This window comes from Talpa occidentalis, unplaced genomic scaffold (genome assembly GCF_014898055.3).
Source record: "Talpa occidentalis isolate TD23 unplaced genomic scaffold, MPIMG_talOcc4v2.1 talOcc4.16, whole genome shotgun sequence".
In the NCBI taxonomy this organism is placed as follows: domain Eukaryota; kingdom Metazoa; phylum Chordata; class Mammalia; order Eulipotyphla; family Talpidae; genus Talpa; species Talpa occidentalis.
This window is the reverse complement of record NW_023601653.1, coordinates 43,902,341-43,929,763: the sequence shown is the minus strand read 5'-3', so window position 1 is coordinate 43,929,763 and position 27,423 is coordinate 43,902,341. Positions and strand designations below refer to the sequence as shown.

Here is a 27,423-nt window from a genome sequence, read left to right as displayed (position 1 = left end):
TTTTTTTTAAAGTCAATAGTACTACAATCTGTAGTTTTATATCCTGAAATTTATTATTCAAATATACGACAAAAAAAAGAGAACTTTTTAGTATTAAAAAAATCCAAATGCCTTATCATCTTAAAATTTAAAAACAGCATTTTAATTTTTTTCTGTTCCCTGCCAAACTCCCATTTTCAGACACTTATTTAACAATATATGTATTAAATCAACAAATTCTCACATTATCATCCCGATTTTATAGATGTTGCTGCTGATTTTACAGATGTTAAAACCAAAGCACACAAAGTTCAAATAGCATCTCCATGCTGCTATTAGTGGTGTAAACTGGGGGACTGTCCCCCCAATATTGGTGCTTTTTCTTTTTTAATAAAGATTTATTTATTTATTTATACAAGCACTGGGTACAGTCAGAGTGCGGAAGGGTGAGAGAATTCACCAGAGCCAGAGCAGGGAGCAGAACAGGCAGTGATGAAATACACTGCTGAGGGGAGCAGCGGGCCCAGCAGGAGAGGTCTGCGCGCCATGTGGGACCCTCCCCGGTGGCCGGGGATCGAACCAGCACTACAGAGGCTGCGGGCAGCTTCGCAGCCCAGCGCTCAACTGCTGTGCCACCAGGGGAGGCCCTATCGGTGCTTTTTTAAATCACTTTGCTAAAGTGCCTCTCATTTGTAAAAGCTATGCTCAATTTATGTCTCTGCTGCATTTACAATAAATATGTTCTGCTTTTCAGAGGCAACATGTTCTCATATACCTAACATTTCATCATCTTTTTTTAATAACTATATGTTTTGTCATCAAGTTAATAGATCTCATTTTACTTATCTAATACTGGCCAATAAAACAATTTCCAGGGCCTCCTTAGTGGCGCAAGGGGTTGGAACACAGCACTCTGAAGCTTTCCGCAGCCACCGCAGCATAAGTTTGATCCTCGGTCAGGGTGGTGACCCACATGGTGCAGCAGGCCTCTCCTGTCTCGCCCGCTGCTCCCCTCAACAGTATATTTCAGTCAATCTGCCTGTTCTGTTCCCCACTTTGTCTCTGGTGAATCATCTCACCCCCCCCCACCCCTCTGTCTGGCCTGTACCCCAGTTCTTATATGTATAAATAAATAAATCTTAAAAAAAAACTATTTCCAATTTACTTTGTTATATATTTTGTTATATATTTCCATATAAATGCTGCAATAAGCAATTCTATATAAAGCAATAAATTTTGCTTTCCAAATTACTTTTTTCTTCTTTTGAATTTTATTTCCTTATGCTAATATACCCGAAATGGTTTCAATGACAAAGTGCCACATTGCTGATACATAATTCTCTAAATTGCTTGTTAAATTTTATCATTATATATGCTGCCAACAATGAAAGAATGCCCAGATCTTCCTCATCAATAAATACTATTCTCTCCAAATTTAACTGATAAAAAGTGGTTAAGGATGGCTTATGATATGGAATAAACAAATTAATATTTATATTTTCAAATGGAAAAAGGTTTTATTATTCCAGCAATATAAAAAGTAGAGATAATCCGATCATTCATTACTCATAAGACTGGAGCATCTTGATTTTTAAAATGAGCCTGAACAAGATTGAATAACTTACCCCAAATCACTAATAAGAGTCAAAGCAATAGTCTGAGCTCAGAACTGTCTGACTCTAAAAGCTGTGTTTGGATAATAGGGGAAAAAAAAAAAAAAGCCAAGAGGCCTCCTCGGTGGTGCAGCAGTTGAGCGCTGGGCTGCGAAGCTGCCCGCAGTCTCTGCAGTGCCGGTTTGATCGCCGGCCGCTGGCGAGGGTCACACATGGCGCACAGACCTCCCCTGCCACGCCCGCTGCTCCCCTTATTAGTGTATTTCGTAGGTCTGTCTGTTCTGCTCCCTGCTCTGGCTCTGGTGAATTCTCTCACCCTCACATGCTTCTGACTGTACCCAGTGCTTGTATAAATAAATGAATAAATCTTTAAAAAAAAAAAAAAAGCCAAGAGCCACTGTATATTGAAATAATTATATGAAAGATTTTATTTCAATCTTCACAGAAGATTGTCTTATAAAGGGGAATACTATTCTGGGATAGCTATCATTTAAAAACAGTTATATTTTCCCAGTATTTTGTTCTGATCAATAATCTCAAAAATTGGAAGAATGACATAATAATAAGATTCTTCATTCATCTGTCTTTCTCTCCAACCAAATGCTTTCAGTATAACACCCTTCATCTCATTCTAAGGAAGGAGCTAGAAGATGGAAACATTACTTCAAAAATACTTTTCTTAAGTATTATCTTGCAGTTATTATTAGTCTAGAAAGACTGTAACTTTTTTTGTGTGTGTATTGAAGAACTGGGGTGTAGGCCAGAGGTGCAGAGGGTAAGAGAATTCACCAGAGACAGAGTGGGGAGCTGAACAGGCGGATCTACTGAAACCTACTGCTGAGGGGAGCAGCGGGCGAGACAGGAGAGGTCTGTGCCATGTGGTTCAGCGCCTGGCCGGGGATTGAACTCAGGCCATAGTGGTAATAGCACTGAGATTTAACCCCCTATACCACCCAAAGACTGTAACTTTAATAGCACAGATGTAAGGTAACTGAAACATTAGACAATATGAATTAACCAGCTCTATGTCTTCTGGAAGGCTAACATTGAATCTACTTCATCAGGATGTTGTATAATGAAAGAATAATAATCATAAACCTCATACCACATAGTAAATGTTCAAGAAATCGTAGATCCCATTCCTTTAAAGAGTGACACATACACAACTATAACAAGAGTATTGGTTTTAAAAGTCATGTTTCATTATTTCCCTCAGACAAACTGTAGCATAACATGAAGCATCAAGGTCGAAAGAGATCAAAAGTGACAAAGTTGCTTCACTCATGGGGGGACCATCTATTTTGACATCAACAGCATGTTCTTCCATTAGTTGGTAGGCGAGGTTATGGGGGTGTTTCAAAATCTGTCTGTAGCATCCCGGAACATTCAGTTTCAGGGCCGGTATTTTGAACCTACATGTGTGTAATCCATCCCTGCCAAGTGTTTCCTGGTACCACTGGCCTACTTTATTCTTTGGGTACTGAATATTGTAGCCAAGCACTGGTAGAACCACCTATGCAAAGGAAGAGGGGAAAAAAATAGATGAAACAACCTTCAGAAAAATATGCAATCAAATGTTAAATTTACTTTTATGGCTGGAACTTGAGTCTATAAAAACAATCTCAGGATATAACACTACAATCAGCCTAGAGCAAATTATTAACTACTTTGATTATTTCTAATGCTGCCAGGCAAAGAAAAGAGGTAAGTAAAATAAAGAAGGACTCATATTAACCAAGAAGACCAACTCAAATTATTAGGCACACCACAGTTAGTGTAGAAGAGATTGAACAAAAAGTTTTAGCATATTTAACTAGCCAAGAAAAACTGTGCAGTCATACAATCCTAAAAGTATATTCTTTCTATAAAAAAGAATAGCCCCTACTGCCTAATCACAACTGATATTTTAGCCTATAATTTTACATTTTCCTGTTTAAAACATGAAAGCAAAACAGAAGCAGCAAATGTGTTTATCAACTGAATATGTTTATTGAACAAACAATGGATTTCTTCTAGGTTACTGATTACTTTGCTGATTACTTCTACATGTTTTTCTTGAATAGTACCTAAAGGTAGTTTTAGAAAAAGGAAACAAAACCTCAAATACATATTCGAGTAAATTTCAATTTATTATACTAACTGAAAGAAGTCAAACACAAAAAGACTATATGATTCCACTTACATGATATTCTTTCAAAGGCAAAACTATGGGAGAGTTGCCAGGGGCTGGGTTTTGACGATAAAGGAGCACAGGGAAATATTGGTGAGACATAAAACTGTTCTTTATTTTGATTTTTGTGATAGTCTTTAAGACTGCATATATTGGGCCTTCGGAAAAGTCATGATATATTTTTTCTATGCAAAAATGTGTCATGACTTTTCCAACAGCCCAATATTTACCAAAACTCACTGAAGTATAAACTGAAAAGAATAAATTTTATTGTATATAAATTATACCTGATATTAAAAAGTGATTTTAAAAGGCAGGGAGGGGGAGAATGGTTAACATTTTGTCTGCTGAAAGTAATGTTTACATTTAGACCCAAGTGATACTAATTTTTAAGATATTTACCTGATGTATTGCATATGTATTAGCTGATTCGTCTTCTTCAGTTACCAGATGAACCTATTTTTAAAAAGCATGATGAAAATATAGATTATTTGCAATGTTCCAAATTTCCTCAATTTTTCCTTACTGTTACATATAATTTGACTCCTAACTGACTATACATATACCCAAAAAAGATTTTTTCAAAATTTGTTTCTGAAGAAGCAGAACACATTAAATTAGATACTTCTTGGTTTGACCACTGCTAATTTAAGTTGGTACCCATGAAGAATGGTGGGTATTTTAATGTCCTGGGGTGATACTTTCACCTCAGTCACCACCAATCATTTTCTCAATTACAGAGTTGTTCTTTATTATGTTAAGTCAGAAAACTGTTTCTGACCAACAGGGATGTGAAAAAATGCTCATCATCACTTATCAGGAAAATGCAAATCAAAACCACAATGAGACACTCTCTCTCACCTGTGAGAATGACCCAAATAAAAAAAAGCAGAAAAGCAGAAACAAGTGCTGGCGAGTATGTGGAGAAAAAGGAACCCTCTTACTGCTTGTGGGAATGTGGACTGTCCAGCTCCTATGGAGAGAAGTGTGAAGGTTCCTCAAAAGACTAAAAATGGGATGCAATCAAAATACATGGGACTCTGATCTCTCTTGCATCATCACATCCAGCTTTTTGTTTTTCACAAATTCATCAACATACCTACAATACTGGAAGTAATTTCTAAAAATGCTGAACAAACATGGCCAAGCACTGAAAACCACATTATGTCTTTGGAAAACTCGCTCCGAGTTGAATCAATTAGTTAAGAAACATGGTTTTTGCCACGTGGCCATGCCCCAACTATGAATTCACCTCACTTTTTAATTGTGTATCTCATATTTTTCTATCTTGCTCACAAGAAAAATTATAAAAGAATTTACTAGGTAACTTGAAATAAAAATATACCCATTAGTCTAGAGATCTATCAAAAAAAAAAAGGAACAATTAGTTTCCTATACATTTTTTTTAAAAGATTTATTTATTTATTTATACAAGCACTGGGTATAGTCAGAAGCACGGGAGGGTGAGAGAATTCACCAGAGCCAGAGCGGGGAACAGAATAGGCAGACTGACGAAATACACTGCTGAGGGGAGCAGCAGGCACGGCAGGAGAAGTCTGTGCACCATGTGGGACACTCGCTGGCTGCCAGGGATCAAACTGGCGCTGCAGAGGCTGTGGGCAGCTTTGCAGTCCAGCGCTCAACTGCTGCGCCACCAGAGGAGGCCCAGTTTCCTATACATTTTAATTTTAGATGCACAACAATATATGTCCCATTTACCGTTTATATCCTATTGTTCTTTTTTATATCTTACATTTTCAATCTCAAGTGCTGCTTTTTACTTTCTATATTAAATAAGAAGTCAATGATTTGTCTTAAAATAAAGGTAATCTTTGCTGGTAATAAAAGAAAACTGTAAAATAGGAAGAAGAAAATGTTTCTGCTATAGCAACAAAAAGAAGATACGATTCTAATCACAAAATTGTCCTGGCGAGTATTAATTTGAACAAAGAAGCATCATAATACTCTGAAAGCAGCATTATAAATACTCTGAAAGACTCTCAAAGAAGCATTATAAATACCCTGAAGTATTTCAGAGATTATTATTTCTTGTCTCTTTCATAAAACCTGAATCAGAACTTACACTAAATAATGGGTGCCAGGGTATTAGGTGAACATGTTCTGGAACCTGTAAAAAACCTAATGATTTTTTATCGTTTATCAATCACTGAGTGACATATCTCTTCTATGAGGTAAAGCAAAATCCATGATGCTACTAGATTTATTTTTACATAGTTTGAGTCTATGTGTAAGAGACCTATGCTCCTAGTGACCACTTATCCATACATGCACTCACAAGCCATCCATTTAATGCACAGTAATGCAGACATGGGTTTTGCTGGCTTGCTCAGGTTCTACTCCTTTCCTAGTCAGTGCACCCTCATTTTCCAGGGATCTCTCCTCCCACTTCTCAAAAATGTTTTGAGAGGGATGGTTCCAGAACAAGTCTTTGGGAACAACAGCTTGGCCAATCATATCTTCCAGTCCACAATAACTGGTTTGGGGACAGGAGACCCAAGCTAGGCCCTCTATGCCACTGAGATTCTATTCATGGCTTTTGTTGAAACTGTTGGGGAAGGTGAGACATCTTTTCAGGAGGTTGTAAGAAATAAGCCTCTAGTTGCTAATAAAGGAAAAGGGCAGGCTGAACCTGGACCTAACACAGGTAAAAGCAGAGCTGAAAGACAAAGAAAATGAGCTGGGTGATTCAGGGCAGTCAATACATTGTGCTTCAGTTAATCACGCACTTTCAGTTATAAGGCTGAAAAAATTTCTCCATGTACTGATATTTGTTAAGCATTAGCTGACAGCACAGTAAAAGTGGGAAATGAGCAAATACAGGAAATAAGTTTAGTCTTAAACTGTTTCTAAAATAAGGGCTGCTGAAAATTAATATTCCTAGTGTGGTAACTACTCTTGGAAAACACTGATGAAATATTACTTACTTTACTATTTGTGAAATGTTCATCATCAATACTTTCATCCAAACAGACCAAATCACCTCTCACTACTCTTGTGCCATAGGTTGCAAGTCTATATGATACAGCTTCATTCCAAATTTTGCTGCTATATGCATGAACATAGAATATGCGCATAGAATGAGGAAAAGAGAACCAGGCCTGGATACAGCCCTCTTCTGTCATGCTAAAGCGATGCAGTGATTCCAGTAATGCTCTCTCTCGGACTTTGAATTCAGGCATCAGTGCTAGTGTGCCTTTAGCATCCTCTGAAATAGAGAGAAAAAGAAGTCAATCAATCAAGATATGATTGAATAGCTCCCTACTACAAACTTTCTCCAAATACAACTAAAAAATGGCAATTATAACTCACAATATACCTCACCAGCACATTGCCAGCTTTATTGGATTAACCCACAAAACTCTCCCTAAGGTGGGTACTCTGTTATTTATTGTTTTGAAGCAGGGAGAAGGGACGAAAGCCTTAGGTACAACTGTGGCCATTCCTAATGGAAGAACAGACTTGCAGAGGATAGAGGCTGTAGTGTACCCAGTATGGCACAGTGGACCTCCCCAGTGAGCAGAAAATAATATACTGCATCCTGACAGCCCTGGGGGAACAGCTCCATCTGCCACAGAAGTTGATCTGATTATAGTGTAATCAACAGACAAGCACTATCCTCCCACCTTTTTCTTCTAAGGCCAGAAGGAAATCTGGGGCAAAACAAGGAGTTTCTTGGGCCTCCCCTGGTGGTGCAGTGGTTGAGCGCTGGGCTGTGAAGCCCCATCCCCGGCCGCAGCGAGGGTCTCACATGGTACAACAGACCTCTCCTGCTGCGCCTGCTGCTCCCCTCAGCAGTGTACTTCGTTCCTTCTGCCTGTTCTGCTCCGCACTCTGGCTCTGGTGGATTCTCTCACCCTACCATGCTTGTGACTGTACCCAGTGTTTGTATAAATAAATAGATAAATGTTTAAAAAAAAAAAACAAGGAGTTTCTTGATAGTGGGATAGGGACCTGGGGAGTAGGTTCCAAGAATAGAGAGGAGCTTGGTCTGATCTCAGAGGGAGAAGCACTGTTACAGGCTCCCAAAACCTAGTGTGTACTCCCCACCCAAGACTGTGAACACTTATTCCAGCATTTGATCTCCCACACCCATACTCCTCCCTCCCAAGGTCTTCATAAATAATGCAGGTTTTAAAATTAAAGCCACAGTACCACATATAGGGAGGAGGGACAGGGAGCTGGGGAATATAAAAGGCACAGCTCAGGCAACACAGCATGAAAAAAGACATTGGATCTGAACCCAGGCTTTATAACTCAGAATTGGTGGAGCTACCAGAACAAGAGTACAGAATAGCAATCATGAAGATGCTCTATGAAGTTGAAGACTCTCAGTTAAACACAGAAGGTTGGGTTGAGGACATCAGAAAAGATATCCGACTCAAAAGAATACTTCACCAAAGCAATTAAAGCTAATAAAAAAATAAAACAGAAATAATGTAAAAGCAGAAATAATGGATTCATGAGGAATACAATTAAAGAACTGAAAGCAGCCATAGAAAGCTTAGTAGTCTTAACCTTGTTGAGGAAAGAATCTCAGAAATATAAGATAAAAATGTACAAAAGTCAAGTGAAAGGGAGAGAAATAACATAAGGAAAAATGAAAAAACTCTACATGAAATATCAGACTATATTAAAAGTGAAAATATAAGGATAATGGCCATTGCTGCCAGTGAAGAGCAAAGGAGGCAAGACCCTATTCAAAATAATAGCTATGTACTTTCTAAATCGAAGGAAAGAATTAAACATGATGTTCGAGAAGCAGACAGACTATACAAATTTCTAAATGTGAAATGACCTACACCTTAAGTATCACATTGCTTGAGTATCAAAGGTCAGTGATAAAGAAAAAATACTAAAGTCTGCTAAGGGGAAAAACATGTTATAGACAAAGGGACCTTGATCAGCAGAAACCCTACAAGTTAGAAGAAAATGGAATGATATATTCACCATACTCTATCCTGCAAAATTATCATTCAAATATAATGGATAAATAAAGACATTACCTGTCAAATAAAATAAATGAATAATAGTGTCCTATAAGAACTGCCCTACAAAAAAATGATTAAAGAAATTGTATATGGAAAGCAAAAACAAAAAAAATAAAAGAACACTAGACCTTGTATAATGTGATAAACAGAAACATAGAATCAAAAATACAAACAAGAAAATGTGGGGCGATGACAAAATATTTAATGAGGATAAAGCCCAGGACAGAATTTATACAGTCAAATGATGATGACTTGATACTAACACAAAAAAAGACTCTCCTAGATATAAGAGGATTAATACAATACCCCTTGTAACTGCAAAACAAACCTCTGAAGCAGACACTTAGAAAAAGAATTAAAGAACGTGAGAGAAATACCAGAGAAAGGCATCAAGATGAAAAGATAGAAACACATGAAAAAAAAAATAACAAAAGACAAAACAACCAAAAAAACAAAAAATGGCAGTAAATAAGCCTCATTTAACAATAATCGCTCTAACCATAGTCTGAACTCACCAATTAAGAGACACAGAAGGACAAATTTGATTAAAAAACATGACCCATATATTTTCTGAATTCAAGAATCACACATTAGATCTAAAGGCAAATTTAAAGTGAAAGACTGGAACAAAGTATCTCAAGTCAACAACACAGAGAAAAGAGAAGGAAATGCTATTCTTTTTTCTGATAAATTAGACTTTCCCCCAAAAAAGGTAATCAGCATCAAAGATGGACACTATATAAAGATTAAAGAAACAATTTATAAACACTATGAACTATCATCAATATTTACACACCTAACATAAGTGTGCCTAGTTATATAAATTAACTATTATATTAACAGGCATAAAACAACATATTAACAGTAGGAGATTTCAGCACACCACTTACATTAATGGATAAACATCCAAACAGAAAGTAAACAAGGAAATATATCCTTAAATGAAGTAATGAATCATATGGATTTAATCCACATTATGAAAGAATTGAAACTACCATTACTTGAAGATGACATGATAATATATAGAAAATCCAAAAAGATCTCACTAAAAAACTACTAGAAATAATAAATGAATACAGTAAAGAAGCAAGATACAAGAAAAATACACAAAAGTCACATGTGTTTTCATATGCAAATAGCAAAGGAGAGGAAAAATTGAGAAATAGTCCTATTTACAATCACACCAAAAAGGAAGAATTACCTGGGAGTAAATTTAACAGGAAGTGAAGGACTTGTACATTAAGAATTATAAGACTGTCAAAGGAAATAAAAGAAGACATGGAGAAATGGAAAGATATAACATGGTTACGGTTTAGAAGAAAAGTATTAGTAAAACAGTCTCATTACCTAAAACAATTTACAGATTCAACATAATACCTATTAAAATCCCAATGAGGTTTTCAAGAAAATAGTGTGAACAATTCTAAAATTTGTATGGAGTTAAAGAAGATCCCAAATATCCAGAACAATCCTGAGAAAAAAGAATAAAAATGAAGGAAGCATGCTCCCTGACTTCAAACTATATTACAAAACAATAGTAATCAAAACAGTACAGTATTGGAACAAAAATACAAAACAGAGCAATGGGATAGTACAGTCAGCTCAGAAATAAATCCACACAATTATGGATGGTTAATCTTTGAAAAGGGAGCCATAACTGTACAATGGAGAGTGGAAACTCTCTTTAACAAATGGTATTGGGAAACTTAGACTGGAATACCCAAAGAAATGAAACTAGATCATTACTTAACTCTATATATACAAAAGTTAATGCACAGTGAATTAAAGACTTGGGTACAACACCTGAAACCATAAAATACACAAAAGAAAACATAGGTGATACATTTCTGGACATCAATTGCAGAGATTTATTTGGAGACTCAACTACAAGTAGAGAAACAAAAGCAAGAATAAACAAATGATACTCATCAAACTAAAAAGCACTGTACCATGAATAAATCCACTAGAAAACCAAAAAGAAAACCTATGAACTATTTAAAAAGATGAAAGAGTGCCTTATGGGGCAAACTGGATAGATCTTGAGGTGATTTTACTAAGGGAAATAAGCCAGTAGATAGAAGTGGTTTCTCTCACTGAGTGGAATAAACACAAAGAAAATAAACTGGCAATGCACAGCAAAAATAACTCTTAGATTCTGAAAAATATACTGTTTACTATAAAGGGTGGTGGTATGGAGGAGGGAACAGAGGAAAGAAGGCAACAGGACACTGGCACTCGAGCTCTAGTACAGGGTCAGTGAAATGTGCACATATGGCTGTATGATGTTATAGTCCCAAAATTACATAGTTATGTAAACAATGGCAAATTAGTAATATTTGGAACAAACAAATCAACAAATTAAAATCAGTTAATCATCCACTTTCACTTATAGATCGGTTATAAACACCTTTATTAAACTTTCTAAAAGGCAATACAGGCACACGTCAAGAAAGAAGAAAGAGTTCAAATAATCTTATCTCTGGCTGAAGGAACTATAAAAAGATGAACAAACAAAACCAAAAGGCAGCAGTAGGAAGGAAATAATAAAAATTAGAGCAGAAATAAATGAAATAGAAATCAAAAAGATAGTTCAAACATTAAAGAAACCAAATCTACTTCTTTGAAAAATTAAAAAATGAACCTCTAGGCTCACTAAAGGGAGAAAACACAAAAGGATCAGAAATGAAAGAGAAGTTACAAAGGACATATCAGATGTAACTTAGAGGATCCTAAGATCATTTGAACATTTGTATGTTAGTTAGTAAATGGAACAATGTAGAAGGGATGGGCACAGTCTTAGAAAAACACAACTACTTGAGACTGAATAGGGATGAAATAGAAAACATGAACAAACCAATTACAAGCAAGGAAACTGAAACTAATCAAAAGTCTCCCCAAAAACAAAAGTCCAGAAGCAGATGGTTTTATCAAGTGATTTCTATCAAGCCTTCAAAGATGAGTTAATACCCATCCTCAAACTCCTCCCAAAAAACTGAGAAAGAGGGAATACTTCCAAAAACTTTTTATGAGGCCAACATTACCCTTATACCAAAACCCCAAAAATAATACAAAAAAGAAAACTACAGACCAATTTCCCTAATGAACATAAATGCAAAAATAATTTACAAAATTGTAACAAACCAAATTCAACAATGTATTAAGGGCCTCCCCTGGTGGCGCAGCAGTTGAGCGCTGGGCTGCGAAGCTGCCCGCAGCCTCTGCATCACAAGTTCCATCGCCAGCCGCCGGGAGAGGGTCGGTCCACATAGCGCGCAGACCTCTCCTGTCGCCCGCTGCTCCCCTCAGCAGTGTACTTCGTCAGTCTGCCTGTTCTGCTCCCTGTTCTGGCTCTGGTGAATTCTCTCACCCTCCTGTGCTTCTGGCTGTACCCAGTGCTTGTATATATAAATAAATAAATCTTTTAAAAAAAAAAAAAAACAATGTATTAAGAGGTTTATATACCATGATCAAGTTGATTTGAGGGACACATGGATGTTACAAGACCCCTATGGAATATCTGAGAATCAATCAACATATTTCAACACCTGAATAAAAGAAAAATATAAATCATATGATGGTATAAATCAAGAAAGGATTTTATAAGATTAAACATAAAATTGGATATCCATTCCATGATGAAAACCCTCAAAAAACTGGGGATAAATGGCACACAGCTCAAAAAGCTTTTCCATTTCCATCTGGTATAAGACAAGGATGTCCCACTCTCAATGCTGCTATTCAAAATATATATTGGAAGTACTAGCTAGAGCAATTAGAAAAGAGAAGCATAGAAAAGGTATTCAGATTGGAAATGAAGAAGTAAAGCTATCATTATTTGCAGATGACATGATAATAATATACATAAAAACCCGGAAGACTCCACTAAAAAAGTAATTGAAACAATCAGTTCAGCAAAGTGGCAGGTGACAAAATCAATACACAAAAAATCAGTTGCTGCCCTATAAGCAAACAATGAGCAAGAAGAGGAAGAAATGAAGAAAACAATCCTATGTACAATCACATCAAAAAGAATTAAAGACCCAGGAGCAAACTTAACAAAGGAGGGGAAGGTCCTATACAATGAAAAGTATAAGACATTGTTAAAAGAAATAGAACACACAAAGAAATGGAAAGATATTCCCTGCTCATGGATTGAAAGAATCAACATTGTCAAAATGGCCAACTTACCCAAAGCAATATATAGATTCAATGTAATCCCTACTAAAGTTCCAGTGGCATTCTTGAAAGAAATAGGGCAAACATCACTGAAATTCATATGGAACCACAAGCTAATCCTAACAGAAGAAAAAAGAGGAAGAATGGTGGTATCATGCTCCCAAACTTCAAACTATACCACAAAGTTATAATAGTCATAACAGTGTGATACTAAACAAAAAAAAGGCACAGACCAATAGAATAGAATTGAGAGCACAGAAATAAACCCACACCTGTATGGACAGTTCATCTAAGACAAAGGATCCAAGAATACAAACTGGAGCAAGGAAAGCCTCTTCAATAAATGGTGTTGGGAAAACTCGACAGCCACATGCAAGAAATGAACCTAGACTACTGTCTCACACCTTACCCAAAAATCAACACAAAATGGGAGGAAGCACAATGGATTATGGTAGTGGACCATGAGTGCTTAGTGGTGAGTGTGGTACAGTAACAACACCTAAAGGGGACGAGCCTTTAACACTAGAACACAAGGAACATTGTAAACCAATGTACCTCAATTAAAAAAAAAAAAAAGATGCTCACTAATTATAAATCTAGCTACACTAAAGAATCTGATAAGCATCAAATCACATGGTCCATTCACTTTGCTTAAAAAAAAGGTGCACCATTAATAACTGACTTTAGGATAGTGATAAAAGTCAAAGGGCTTTTAAAACAGTATAAATAAACCTCTGAGCCTAAAGACCTTTAAAAAGCTATTATGGGCCTCCCTGGTGGCACAAGGGGTTAAGACACAACCTATGGAGCTATCCAGAGCCACTGAAGTACGAGTTCGATCCCTGGTCAGGGAGCTACCCACATGGCACAGCAGACTTCTCCTGACTCACCTGCTGCTCCCCTCAGCAGTGTATTTCGGTCAATCTGCCTGTTCTGTTCCCCACTCTGTCTCTGGTGAATCTTCTCAAACCCCCCCAAACACCTCTGGCCTGTACCCCAGTTCTTGTATGCATAAATAAATAAATAAATCTTAAAAAAAAAGCTGTATAGTTTGTACAGATTTTTTTTTAATTAAAAAAAAGGGGTTAATACCTGGATTCTTCAAGTATACTACTAGGTCTTGCAAATAGGGTGCTTTTAACAATTGGATTACTGAACTCCACCACAAAGACATTTATTCAGGTAGAATTAGGAATAAGCATTTCAATACATGTATCAGGTGTTTCTTATGCATACTAAAGTTTAAGAATTATTACCATAAGGAAACTATTTCCTTAAGACTCTACATTAGATACAAACAAATGAGTCATTTTGAATTTTTTTAGGATTACTTATATTACTTATAACAATTGGAAAAACCCACACTATTAACAAAATTGTGATGTGGTATACAATATTTCTCTTTGATGAATAACCATATATGGGTATATGTGGATGGGATAGTTTTAAAATTGACCTCCTATTTCAATCTAAGTGAAATTCAATATGCAAGTGTACTTGGATCAAATGATTGCATAAATGTGAGATGGCATGATTATGTCATCACATGCAAAAAATGAAAGCAGACCACTTACACCATATACAAAATTAATTCAAAATGGATTAAAGAATTGGATTAAAAACCTGAAACTATAAGATACATAGAAGAGAACACAAGTGGTCTGTTCAACATCAGCCTCAGAGATGTGTTTGGGGACTGGTCTCCAAATAAAAGGGAAATAATATGCTGCCGTTTACACACGATGGACCTAGAAGGTATTATGTTATTGTAGTAATTCAAATGGTGAAAGTCAAACACCATTATGATTTTATTCATGTGTGGTATACAGAGAAAACAATCAAACGATGTACTAAATAAAACAAAAATAAACTTTTACATTATAAGATAAATTAGTAGTTACCAGAGGGGAAAAAGGATGGCAAATCAGGACAAAGTAGATAATAGTATGGCTTTTTAGTCATGAACTTGCTGTAGTATATGTGTTTGTGTGTTGATTTTCAAAGACATACACTTGAAGCATATCATGTTATAACACAAAGTTAGCCAATATAAATGTATCCTAGGTAGAAAGGTAGATAGATAAATGGAACATGACAAAGTAATTACAATAAAATGTTAACAGGGGTGAATTTGGGCACAAGGTATAGAAGAGCTTTTTGTGCTATTTTTGAAACTCTCTAAGAATGAATTTGTTTCCAAATAAAAAGTTGAAAACGTTTTTTAAAATAAAATAAAATAGCTCTTTTTATTATTATTTAAATAAAAGCAATTTTTATTCAGTATTATTGAACACCAAGCACTATTTTATATGTGCATTATATGTTATTTATATGTGCATTATATGTTATCTTATTTACATCTCATAACAGTCTTCTAGATATCATTATTAGCTTCAATTAACAGATGAGGAAACTGAAACAATGAAATCAAATGACTTGTATGAGATCACTTGGAAAGTACTAAAATTGAGTTATACCCATGCAGATTGACAAGAATCACTTTCATAACCACTTTACTTAGAGCTTTCCATTAAACACTTACATACTATCATTTTGAGCTTGAGTTTCAGAATCAGCAGCCAAGCCGAATCACGAGGCCCAAAACAATGCACAAATTATCAGATATAGCAAAAGTACTTTTATGTAGTTTATACTTCACCTCCTTTCACTGTAATGAATTATATTTCCAATGGAAGCAGGTTAGAACTTGGAATTCCTGTTCCCTCAGAGGATTAAGGCCAAGAAATACTAAGTAACTATTTCCTCATTTATCCCACCCCCCAGAGCAGAGTTAGAACAAACAAAATCCTCAGATCTGGCCAAAAATGGACTGCCTAGGGCATATAGTAAGATGAATAAACGTACAATATTACAATCTATTTCTTATCACATTTATGTTGTAATGAATGCCCTCTTTTTTTACATAACATTTTTATTATGTATCTGTAGGCTATGTATAGGGTAAAGAAACATCCATATACCAGTTTGAAGAAAATATTTCTTTGCTCTATTTACAGGATCGTCCAAATCTTCTGGTGTAAGAAATAATTTTACAGCCTTCACCTTTAAAAATCAAGCAAGCAAATATATGTTAAATGTAAATGATGAAAGACTTGCAAATATATATAAATATATATAAACATATATAAATTCTCTGGCATCTTAAAATAGGCACTCTGAAATAATAGTTGATGTTGCAATATTATTTTTAAGTTTTTAAACATTAAAAAATGTTAAGTTTAGAAATTAACCTTCTGTGCAAAGCAACTTTCTACATGGGTTTAAAATGTACTCAAAGAATACAAAGATGCTAATTTGAAAGGAACCTGCACTCCTATGTTTATTGCAGCACTATTTTCCATAGCTAAGATGTGGAAACAATATATATGCCCCAAAACAGGTGATTGGATATAGAAGATGTGGTCTATACACACAATGGAATACTACTCAGTGTTCAAAAAGATAAACTCATGCCATTCACAGCAACATGGATGGAGCTGGAAAGGATGATGTTCAGTGAAATAAGTCAGAAGGAAAAAGAAAAAAATATCAGATGGTTTCACTTATATGTGAAATATAGAGAAACCAAACAAAAGGTCAAGAAAAAAAGACAAAACTTGCAAACTAGTCACAGACCTGGGGCAACAGAAGAAGGGAGAGAACAAGGCACTATGATGATGGTTCCGGGGTGTTATGGTGGTGGGAGAACTATGGGGACTACACCTGAGGGAAGTAACTACTTACCATACAAAAATGAACAATAATATAAGAAAATGAATAAATAAAATATTATGGACTGGAAAAGGTACTCCCTCCTAACTCCCACAGCTCTACTTGTGTCATTCTTTCCCTCTATCATCAAGCTATGAATGCAAGTGTGATGTAATGATGTAAGCCTCATTCTTGGCCAACACAGACATTAAAAATAGGGTAAGAGGGACCTCCCTAGTGGCCTATAGGTTAAGTCTCAGCACTATCACTGATAAGGTCTGAGTTCACTCCCCAGCCAGGGAGCTAATCCACACAGGATGCAGCAGACCTCTCCCATCTCGCCGGCTGCTCCCCTTATCAATGTATTTCAATCAATCTGCCTGTTCTGCTCGCCAAGTCTGTCTCTGGTGAATCCTCTCACTCCCTGTACCTCTGGCCATACCCTAGTTCTTCTATGTCAAAAAAAGGCAGGGAGGAAAGAAGCTGGCATAAGAAATAGCAAGCCACTAATTTCATTTGTGTTCTCAAGTCTCACAATTGTTTGGTCTTAAAAATAAATGCCAAAATCTATTTTCAAAAATTCATCTTTATTTTTCTTTCAAACCTAAATAGATTAAAAAATGCTCCTTTTAGAAAAAAGAAATGGTATTTACTAGTTCCTGTATTTTCTCGCTGTCTCTAGCACTGTAATTTATTTCTAAGTATATGTCTTTGAGTAGGAAATGATCTTAAAATGGATCTAATATATTGTCCCACTCAATCATCCTTTACAGTATTCATCCATTCAAACAAATATGAGTTAAAAACAAATACAATTAAACAAATATTAATAAGTTTCTGGTATGTCCAAGGCACTGTGTCCTCATGAGAAATCAGGAGGTTGCAAGCTCACAAGATAAGGAAAATTCAGATTTCCTTGGGGGTGGAATGAGAATTTAAATCAAAACATAAAGAATGTAAAGGTTGGGGAGCAAGTGCTTCAAACAAAAAGAAAAGAGAGTTTGCTGGCTGCAGGAGTCAGTCTCTAAGATGACGCCCATGATGTTCACCCCCTGCTGATTGCTCCTGGTATTACATGAGAGTTTTGTGGCTTGTGTGGTATCACTGAAAAAACAGATTTTTAAAACTACATACCATTTCACTCTTCAGCAAAGCCAATCCGATTTGGTCTGTATGAACTTTCCTTCCCAACCCAAATCTCTGTGGTCCATAGTAATTCACAAACCCTTTATTCTGTGAACATAAAAAGTTAATTAATTACAAGTATACTGTTATGAACTGCAGACCTGTGTCACCCCAAAATTCACAGTAGAAATCCTAACCTCCAATGTGTTGGTATTTGGAGGTATGGTGTGGGGAGGCAATTGGGTGATAAGGGGAAGCGCTCATGAGCAGGAGTCGGTAACCTTATGAGAAAAGGGCCTGGAGGTAAGTCACTTTCCACTGCATGAAAATTCAATAAGAAGGCCATGCTGGACCGTGAGTTCAGAATTCTAGCCCCCAATACTACAAGTAATAAATTTCTGTTGTTTAAACGTCACTCAGTCTATTATTCTCTTGTTACTGCCCCAAACTAAGACAAATAACTACAATTCAGGATATGTAATCAAGTCTTTCTCTTCATATTTATTTTAATAAAATAATCCTATGATCAGCAATATACAGATGGGGAGCAAATGTTCTGAGAAATGCTACACAATTAAAGAATAGAAAGGAGATGAATAAGTGATTAAAGGTTAGAAAATAAAACCCAGGAAAAAACTTTAGCAATACATCAGTTTTTCACATTACTGAAGGGAATTTCTGGGGTGCAGAAGTCTCAGGTCTAAAATCAGGGAAGTTCTGGGAAAAGTGAGAAGGCTATGTTACATATTGCAGGATTTAATCTTTGCCCTGAAGCTCTTTCTTACATTCAGACTCTTCTGCTATCTGGAGATGCTGGGAATAAGAAACAGATTTTATTTCCAAACCCAGCAAATCCTAGCTCCCTTATACACAGCAGTTCATTTTTCAGTTATCTGGGTTTCTGAAAGCCTCATACAATGAAATGGCATCCCTTCGGCTGGAAGAAAAAATGGTAATTTATTACTGTAACCATTAAAGTGGTTAAACATGTCCTCACAAAGAAAATACCAGGCCCAGATGATTTCTTGAAAGGTAAAAGAGTCATCTACACTCCATTTATGGGGGGAGTAAACACTTATTCAGTCAACAATCATTTTTGAGCACCAACTTCAAGACTATGAAATAAAAGATGCTACAATAAGACAATATTGGATCAGGACAATACAAAACCTCACGTCACTCAGAAAAACATCAACTGCAAGTAGAATAAGTAGTGCCTGTATAAAATCTCAGTTAAATATTTTTCATTATTTTAAATTTGGAAAAATGACATCAGATAATACCAGAATAACCAGAAGATCTTTAAGCACCCCTTTGTAAGGGCAGGACTGGCCACAGTGCAGGTTTTCTGATCCCATGCAGACCGGGTAAAGGAGTCAGAGTCCTCAGTAGTTTTGCAGGTTTTTTATTGGGGTTCAGCGGGTACGTGGCAGGCAGGGGTGCTGGCTGGAGTTCGTTTTTACTCTATCTGGGCTGTCTGGAGTTCATTCTGCTGCTTCTCGGCTTCTCTTTCGGCTTCTGCTTCTGCTTCGGCTTCGGCTTCTACTGCTGCTGCTGCTGCTGCTGCTACTGACGTCCCTGTGACGCCGCCCTTAAAAGCCCAGTCTTAACTCAGCTGAATCCCATCTACCTATGCCCACACCCTATTCCAGGTGCCCGCCATCAGGCATGCATTCAGGACAAGGATCCATCATCAATCCTGATGGCGGAAGGGCAGAAAAGCCTGACATTTTCTTTACCCTACACCCTTCAAATTACTTAGTGATTATAGGGTAAAGAAAATGTCAGGCTTTTCTGCCCTCCCACCATCAGGATAGATGATGGATCCTTGAGGTCCTGAATGCATGCCTGATGGCGGGCACCTGGAATTGGGTGTGGGCATAGGTAGATGGGATTCACCTGGGCTGAGACTGGGCTTTTAAGGGAGGCGTCACGGGGACGCCAGCAGAAGCCGAGAAGCTGAGAGAGAAGTAAGAGAAGCCAAAAGAGAAGAAGCCCGAAGCAGAAGCAGAGAAGGCCAGAGAGCCCAGATAGAGTGAAGATTTGCTGGGGGCTGGGAGGACTGCCAGCCTCCCAGCCCCTCAGCACCCCTGCCTGCCACGTACCTGCTGAACCCCAATAAAAACCTGCAAAACCACTGAGGACTCTGATCCCCCCTTTACCCCATCTGCTGGATTAGATAACCTGCTCAGTGGTCAGTCCTGCCCTTACAGTTGGCATAAGTCGGCAAGACGATCCATGCAGATGGGTATGGAGCCCTCTGAAGACCAGGAGGGACTAAGGAGTAACAGACTGTTTCCCTGTGACGACGCTGGAGGCATCATGGCGGCACAGGAGATGGACGAGGTCCAGGAGCTGCAGGATGAGACCTCATGTGGAGTTGCACGAGAGGACCAGCCAACGACCCCTCAGGCAGCAAGAATCATCGGCGAAGAGAAGACCACGATTTGGAGCTCGCCAGTGCTGATTCAGGGAGAGGCCAACGAACTTGGCCTAATGGACTCGGACTGACGAACTTGGACTGACAATCCTGCCAGAAGGTGGAGGACCTTGGCAGTTTGGTTTTTTTTTTGAGAATCTGGGGGTGGCCAGTGGGCCTTGATGGCCAAAAGCAGCCTGTGTATGCCCAGCAGCCAGGCAGAGGAGAAAAGCCAACAGAGAAGGCAAAAGCTGGTGCTGATGCTAAGTTTGGGAAGCCTTGAGCAGCTGTTAAGCAGCCTAAGTATGCTGAAGACCTGTGAGTCTCGTAAAATCACCTGTGGGTGATGCCCTGCTCATTGTCGAGTGAGGGTGAGGAGCTAAGGAACCCGTCCCCCAAGGACGGGAACATGGCTTGGGGTGGAGCCCAAGCCGAATGTAGAGTTTGGATCCCCGACCCATGTGCTTGTGCGGTGGGTTGGCCTGAATGCAGGAGTCTGCGTGTCGCATTGGTGGCTATGACAGTCGAGTGTTGGAGTGACAGTAGACAGAAACCCTGAGGGTTGGGCGATTACCCCCAAAGAGTAGAGAATCCCCAATCCAGGAGTGAGTGCATCCTGGGGGTGGATGCTGTGTGTGGCTTGTAGCCGAGACTACAGCCAGAGAAGGCCAGGAAGCCTAACGGCTCCTGGTGTGTTACAGTAGATACCATGAGTGATTCCCCTCCCTTGTATGAGCAGTGCCTTCGGCAGCAGATTTGGTGGCTCATCTGCTGGTACCAATAATTGTCTTTTGCACTAGGTTGGGGCCCTGCCTGGACTTATTTGTGTTCTGTTGTATTTTGTTGTTATATTGTGATGTATTTGCTTTTGCGGGCCATGGCTGCATTGTTTATGTTTGCTAAGAAAATTGTATATATGAAGACTATATGGCAGAAAACCCTGAGGGGGTGGACTATAGGGTAAAGAAAATGTCAGGCTTTTCTGCCCTCCCGCCATCAGGATAGATGATGGATCCTTGTGGTCCTGAATGCATGCCCGATGGCGGGCACCTGGAATAGGGTGTGGGCATAGGTAGATGGGATTCACCTGGGCTAAGACTGGGCTTTTAAGGTCGGTGTCACGGGGACGCCAGCAGAAGCCAAGAAGCTGAGAGAGAAGTAAGAGAAGCCGAAAGAGAAGAAGCCTGAAGCAGAAGCAGAGAATGCCAGAGAGCCCAGATAGAGTGAAGATTTGCTGGGGGCTGGGAGGACTGCCAGCCTCCCAGCCCCCCAGCCTGCCATGTACCTGCTGAACCCCAATAAAAACCTGCAAAACCACTGAGGACTCTGACTCCTCCTTTGCCCAGTCTGCTGGATCTTAGAGGGCCTGCACAGTGTCCATTCCTGACCTGACAGTGATATATCAAACAAAACGTTTATAGCAATCAGAGCTATCATGTTCTAAAACAAAACCTCAGACTTCTTATTTGCAGGAGTTCTCAATTCCCTTTATTACAAGAATTAAACAAAAGTTGGTGAAAGCTGAGATTATTCCTAATGGGAATTTTATAATGCACAGCTATATTTCCATAAATGCCAAATGAAAGATGGGCAAAAAATTCCATCAAAGCTCAAAGAAACTGCCTCCCTTTTTTAAAGAGATATCACTTTAATAATAATTTTTCATAGGAAAAAAAGAATTTCAAGGAGGCTTAGAAAGAAAGAAAAAAGCAACCATACAAAGAGTATCTTGAGAATGTGATAAGAGTAAAATTGTTAGATTTTAAAAATCTTGTTGAATGCTATTTTCCTTACTATAAGGCATAATGTTGATTAAAATTTTTGCTTGTTTGTTGGTTTCCCAGCAAGGGAGGTATAAAATTGTGGAAAAAAGGTCTTCTGGTCAATAGCTTAGATCAATGTTTTTCAATGTTAGCTGTGCAGTAGAATCATCTAGTGAGTTTGAAAAAAAAATACTAATGTCTACATTGCATACCCAAATATTCTTATTCAATAAGTTTGGAAGGAGATAATGATTGCTAAAATTTTTAAAAGCACCCTAAGTTGAGATTTACTGTACAACATCAGAAGTTGGCACTACTAATGTCTCACAAGTCAAATCTAGCCCAACATCTTTTTGGTCAGTAAAGTTTTACTGGAACACGGTTATCCTCTCTCGTGTATGTGTTGTTTATGGCTGCTTTGCACTGTGACGGAAGAGTAGTTATAACAGGGACCATATGTCTACAAAGCCAAAAATACTTATTTTCTGGAAATAATAAATTTACATGAAAAAATTGTGCTGCCTTGTAGTTTAGATGATCAGACTGAGGCTGTTATTGAGACAGCAAACAAAATAAAGGGTCAGATAAAACCAAGCCAAAAACAAACCCTAGAAATCTAACTGTAGGATGGAAATTACCAGAAGGGCAGGGAAAAAAGGAAGAGGGGGCCAGATGGACTGTGGGGGAGGACTGTGGGTGCCGTGGTGGTGGGTATGATGTAAGGGCATGCACCTGAAGTCTGTGACCCTGTACCTGTGAGTCATAAACTGTGTTGTAAACCAATTTTAAAAAAAGTTAGGTTAAGTAATTTCTTATTGTAAGACATAATAAAATGTATATGATTTACCATTTGTACACATTTTAAAATCAAAATTCAATTGAAAATAGAAAAGGTTGTACATGATTTTGAAAAGGTAATGTAATTATTTACTTATCAGAGATTTTTTAAAAGATTCCTGAACAGGGTGGTATGGTAACATATATTTGAAGAAGTGTGAAATTATAAACCACGGTGACTTAAATTAAAAAAAAAAATACTGAACAAAGATTTCCCCTAAAATGAATCCCTCTGCCTAAAATATTATTCTATATGGCAAGTGTTAAAAAAAAACTCCTACTTATACAATTTTTTTCCCCTATGAAATGCTACACGCTGTATTTTTTTTTTTTTTAAGATTTATTTATTTATCATACGAGAGCCAGGGTACAGGCCAGAGATGTGGGGGGTGAGAGGATTCACCAGAGACAGAGTGGGGAACAGAACAGGCAGACTGACTGAAATACACTGCTGAGGGGAGCAGCAGATGAAACAGGAGAGGTCTGCTGTGCCATGTGGGTTTCTCCCTGGCTGGCTGGGGATCAAAGTCGTGCTGCAGAGGCTGTGGATTGCTTCATAGTGCGGTGCTTAACCCCTTGCGTCACCAGGGAGGTCCTAAACTTTCATGTTTTTTTTTTAAGATTTATTTATTTATTTATACAAGAACCGGGGTACAGTCCAGATGCATGGGAGGGTGAGAGGACCCACCAGAGACAGAGCAGGGAACAGAATAGGCAGACTGACGAAGTACACTGCTGAGGGGAGCAGCAGGCACAACAGGAGAGGTCTGCGGCACCATGTGGGACCCTCGCCCGCAGGCCAGGATCAAACAGGCTCTGCAGAGGCTGCGCACAGCTTCACAGCGCGGCACTCAACAAACTGTGCCACCAGGGGAGGCCCTAAACTTTCATGTTTTTAATATAAAAATGTACTAGAAAGAAAATATAAAATAAGCAAAATGGTCCTATTTATCATTTAAATTAATAATTATACATGCTTATAAAAAGAAAAGGCATAAGAAAAAAAGCTTGTTTTGAGAGAAACAAAGATTTTCTTGTAATAACTCTATTTTGAAATTGAGATTTCTTACCTTAACATTTTCTATTGCCTCCAAAATTCTCTCTCTCAAATTTGCAGAATCATTTCTGTGGGTTTTTAAATTTCGGATGACAATATCAAAGTGATTTCCCTTGAGCTGACCAAGTTTAAGGGAATCCTTTACAGACCGAATATTAAACACATTCATTCTTTTCTTTTCAATTTCTTTTTCAATATTTTTCAACCTATAAATGACAAATCATATAGATTCAGTTAAATTTTACATTTAAATTAACATAAGGTTTAAATGACAGTTTCCAGGTAAACACATATCAGAACAGCAAAACAAATTTGGGAGGGAATAGTCAAAAGTTAATGCTACTTCCACAACCATATACTCAAAATCCATTAAAACAGAATGATACTAACAAAGTCATTTTAAGAACTGACAAGCATTTATCTAGGTAGACTTTTTGACTTTTCTTTAATCCAAGTGATAGAACAATTATTTTCTTCTTTTCCTTACACTTTGCTCCTTTCCTTTTCTTAAATATTAACAAGGAAAACCTGATATCCCTAACACTCTGCTCTGCACACTTCTTTACTTTGAATTCTCCCTTGACATTTAAAGAACAGATTTCAAATATTTCAGCGTAACTTTTAAATTTTTATTACATTGATATTTTCTGTAGGCTTTATAGGAACTATCTACTTTATTAAGCAAACTGTCTAGCTTACTGCCTCTCCAAATATATCTTCTGATTTTCTGCATCTGCTAAAATATTACTGTCATTTAAGAGTAATTAAAATAATGTATCCATCAATCAAATCAAAGTATTCTCACCTAGGAAATAATATTTTTTGTCTTTGGTAGTTAAACTCTAGCTTTTAATATCTGAATACCTTTTAACATCCAAAATCCTTCTTTCTTACCTATGCTACACTTCTTAACCATGAAGACAAAATCCTACACATTTTTTTTTTCCCCCCTCATATAAGAGTCTAGAAGCACTCAGAAGCATCCACCCAGAGAGCAGATATTTACACATCTAATGACTAAGGATATTTACACAAGGACCAAGGATTAATACATCAGAAGTACATCAAATTAGGCTGAACTTCGGCCCAATGATTCAACTTTCTGAACTATATTTTCCAAAAGGAAAATATCCACAAGGCACAGATTTGAGTACATTAATATTAATCACAGCATTATTTCCACTGGAAAATTGGAATGAATTTCTATGTCCAAAACTAGGGGAATATTAAATGAATTAGTCTACATCATGGACATTATTTAGAAACATTTTCATGATATGATTTTTCATAAAACAATATATTCTGTTTTCCAAGGTAAAACATAAATTGGATACACAGCATGACTTTCAAAATTACAAAAAAAAAAGTCTGTATGATATGTGTATTAAAGTATAGTCTTCAGAAAGTCTGAAAGGAAATAGCAAAATATTATTATGGTTATTTCTGACTAGTGAAATTATTAGTGACTTTTACTATCTTTTTTATACTCTTTACTATTTTCTAAATCTAAAATTAATATGGGGCCTCCCCTGGTGGCGCAGGAGCTTGAGCGCTGCAATGTGAAGCTGTCCATAGCCTCTGCAGCGCCGGTTCAATCCTGGCCAGCAAGGGTCCCACATGGTGCAGCAGATCTCTCCTGTCGCACCCGCTGTCCCCTCAGCAGTGTATTTCAGTCAGTCTGCCTGTTCTGTTCCCTGCTCGGTCTCTGGTGAACCCTTTCACCCTCCCACGCATCTGGCCTGTACCCCGGTTCTTATATAAGTAAATAAATAAATCTTAAAAAAAATAAATAAAAATTAATATGTATTTTACAATATGCAATATTTTAATTTGATTAAGATGGAGGATAAATTTGAGTACTTTAATTCTAACATGGATTTATTATAAACACAGTGACATGTTTAAACAAGGAAACATGATGAAAATATTAAAATGTCATAGCAATTAGAAAAGTAAGTTATTTGTTATTAGAAACAAATTGGACCTTTTAAAATCTGCCACTTCTCTAAGCTTATATCCTAAAGCTACCTATATTTTCAATGTAAATTTAAAACATATTCTGTTAAGAAGATAATTACATTATTGATGCAGAATGTGCTACCCAATCAGCTGTTAATCAATTAATTATAAGCAGTGCTCTTAATAGACTTTTAGTATCATTTTGAGCTTTTAATCTTATATTTCTTAGTTGATTGATTAATGATGCAGTAAGTTCTCTCTTAGAAAGTAATGTCTTGTTACCTCTCTGGAGTTACTTTTCTAACAACCATTGCTTGATAGGTGATGGCTTTCTTGTCTTTAAGGCCTGCATAACTAAAATCTGAAGGAATCACACCAAGTTTGATAGCTAAAATACCAACTGCTTCAAACATTTCCAGATTTTCTTTCCGTAATGTAAAGGCTGAAACAAAAAAAATGCTAGATTACAAAAAAAGTAGTCACCATTCATCAATTACATTCTTAGCAGAGCAGCAGTTTAACATAATAAACCAAATCATTAATTAACAACTAATTAATAAGGAGTATTTTTGAATATATGTTCTTTCATTTTATTTGTGATACTTGTATTCATTATTCACAATCCAACAGCAGCTGGGGTTCTCCCTCAAGTTTGTTCTAGAGTTCTAAGGCTGAATGCATCAAAAAAAATATTTCTTTTATTGACCGTCATATCTTCGGTCTAACACAAAGTATTCAATTTTTTTTTAACATAATGAACAAATAAATGAATTCCGTAAGAAGCTGATTACTTAATTCTTCATGTCTCCAGAAATTCTCATTATCTGCATCATTACATTTAACCTACGTACTGTAGGTTACGTATTATATCTCTTTATGTTTTTCCTCTCTATAGACTAAGAGTTATAAAAAGACAGTAATAAAATACTGTTTGCTTCATGGATCTAACAGACATCTATAGACTATTCCACCCAAAAGTACTGCATATGTTTTTCTCAAGTGCATATAGAACATTTTCAAGAAGAGACCATATGGTGGGACCTAAGTCTACTGTCAATTAAAGTACAAATTATAAATATAGGTTACAATTATAAACTATACCCAGTAATCTCTCTCACCCTAATGTCATAAAGTTAGAATTCAACTGTGAGACAAAACAGGAAAAACAATGAACGCATGGAGACTAAATAGCATGCATCAGCAAAAGCAGTCTTAAGGGGGAAGATAACTGCAATACAAGCTCATATTAGAAGCAAAAAAAATCCCAAATAGACAATCTAATCTGACACCCAAAATAACTTGAAAAGAGGAATAAAAAAGACCCAAAGTTAATAAAAGAAGATAATAAAAATAAAAGTATAAATAAATGAAATAGAGATAAAAAGGAAAATTAGAGATACAAAAAACTAAGACATGGTTCTTTGAAAAGATAAACGAGACAAACCTTTTTTTGCTACACAAAGTTTTCTAGTTTGATGTGGTCCCATTTATTTAAATTTGCTTTTGCATCCCTTGTTACTTTGTCACTGGAATTGACTCTCCAAATACATTTCTGCAGTCTATGTCCAGGAGTGTATTACCCATGTTCTAAGTATTTTATGGTTT

General features: G+C 37.0%; 1 protein-coding gene across 2 annotated transcripts in view; it reads right to left on the bottom strand.

Moving 5' to 3' along the window:
- Positions 1-1,845: 1,845 nt before the first annotated feature.
- PUS7L (pseudouridine synthase 7 like) overlaps positions 1,846-27,423 on the bottom strand; it is a 33,671-nt gene continuing 8,093 nt past the window's right edge. For both annotated transcript variants that reach the window (XM_037514120.2, XM_037514121.2), the window contains exons 3-9: positions 26,101-26,260; positions 23,873-24,065; positions 17,793-17,891; positions 15,929-16,010; positions 6,708-6,988; positions 4,165-4,218; positions 1,846-3,105 (exon numbers count right to left, since the gene is read on the bottom strand). In XM_037514120.2, the coding sequence (XP_037370017.1) occupies positions 2,779-3,105; positions 4,165-4,218; positions 6,708-6,988; positions 15,929-16,010; positions 17,793-17,891; positions 23,873-24,065; positions 26,101-26,260 (1,196 nt within the window). In that variant the 3' untranslated portion in view covers positions 1,846-2,778. The remainder of the gene's footprint in view (positions 3,106-4,164; positions 4,219-6,707; positions 6,989-15,928; positions 16,011-17,792; positions 17,892-23,872; positions 24,066-26,100; positions 26,261-27,423) is intronic.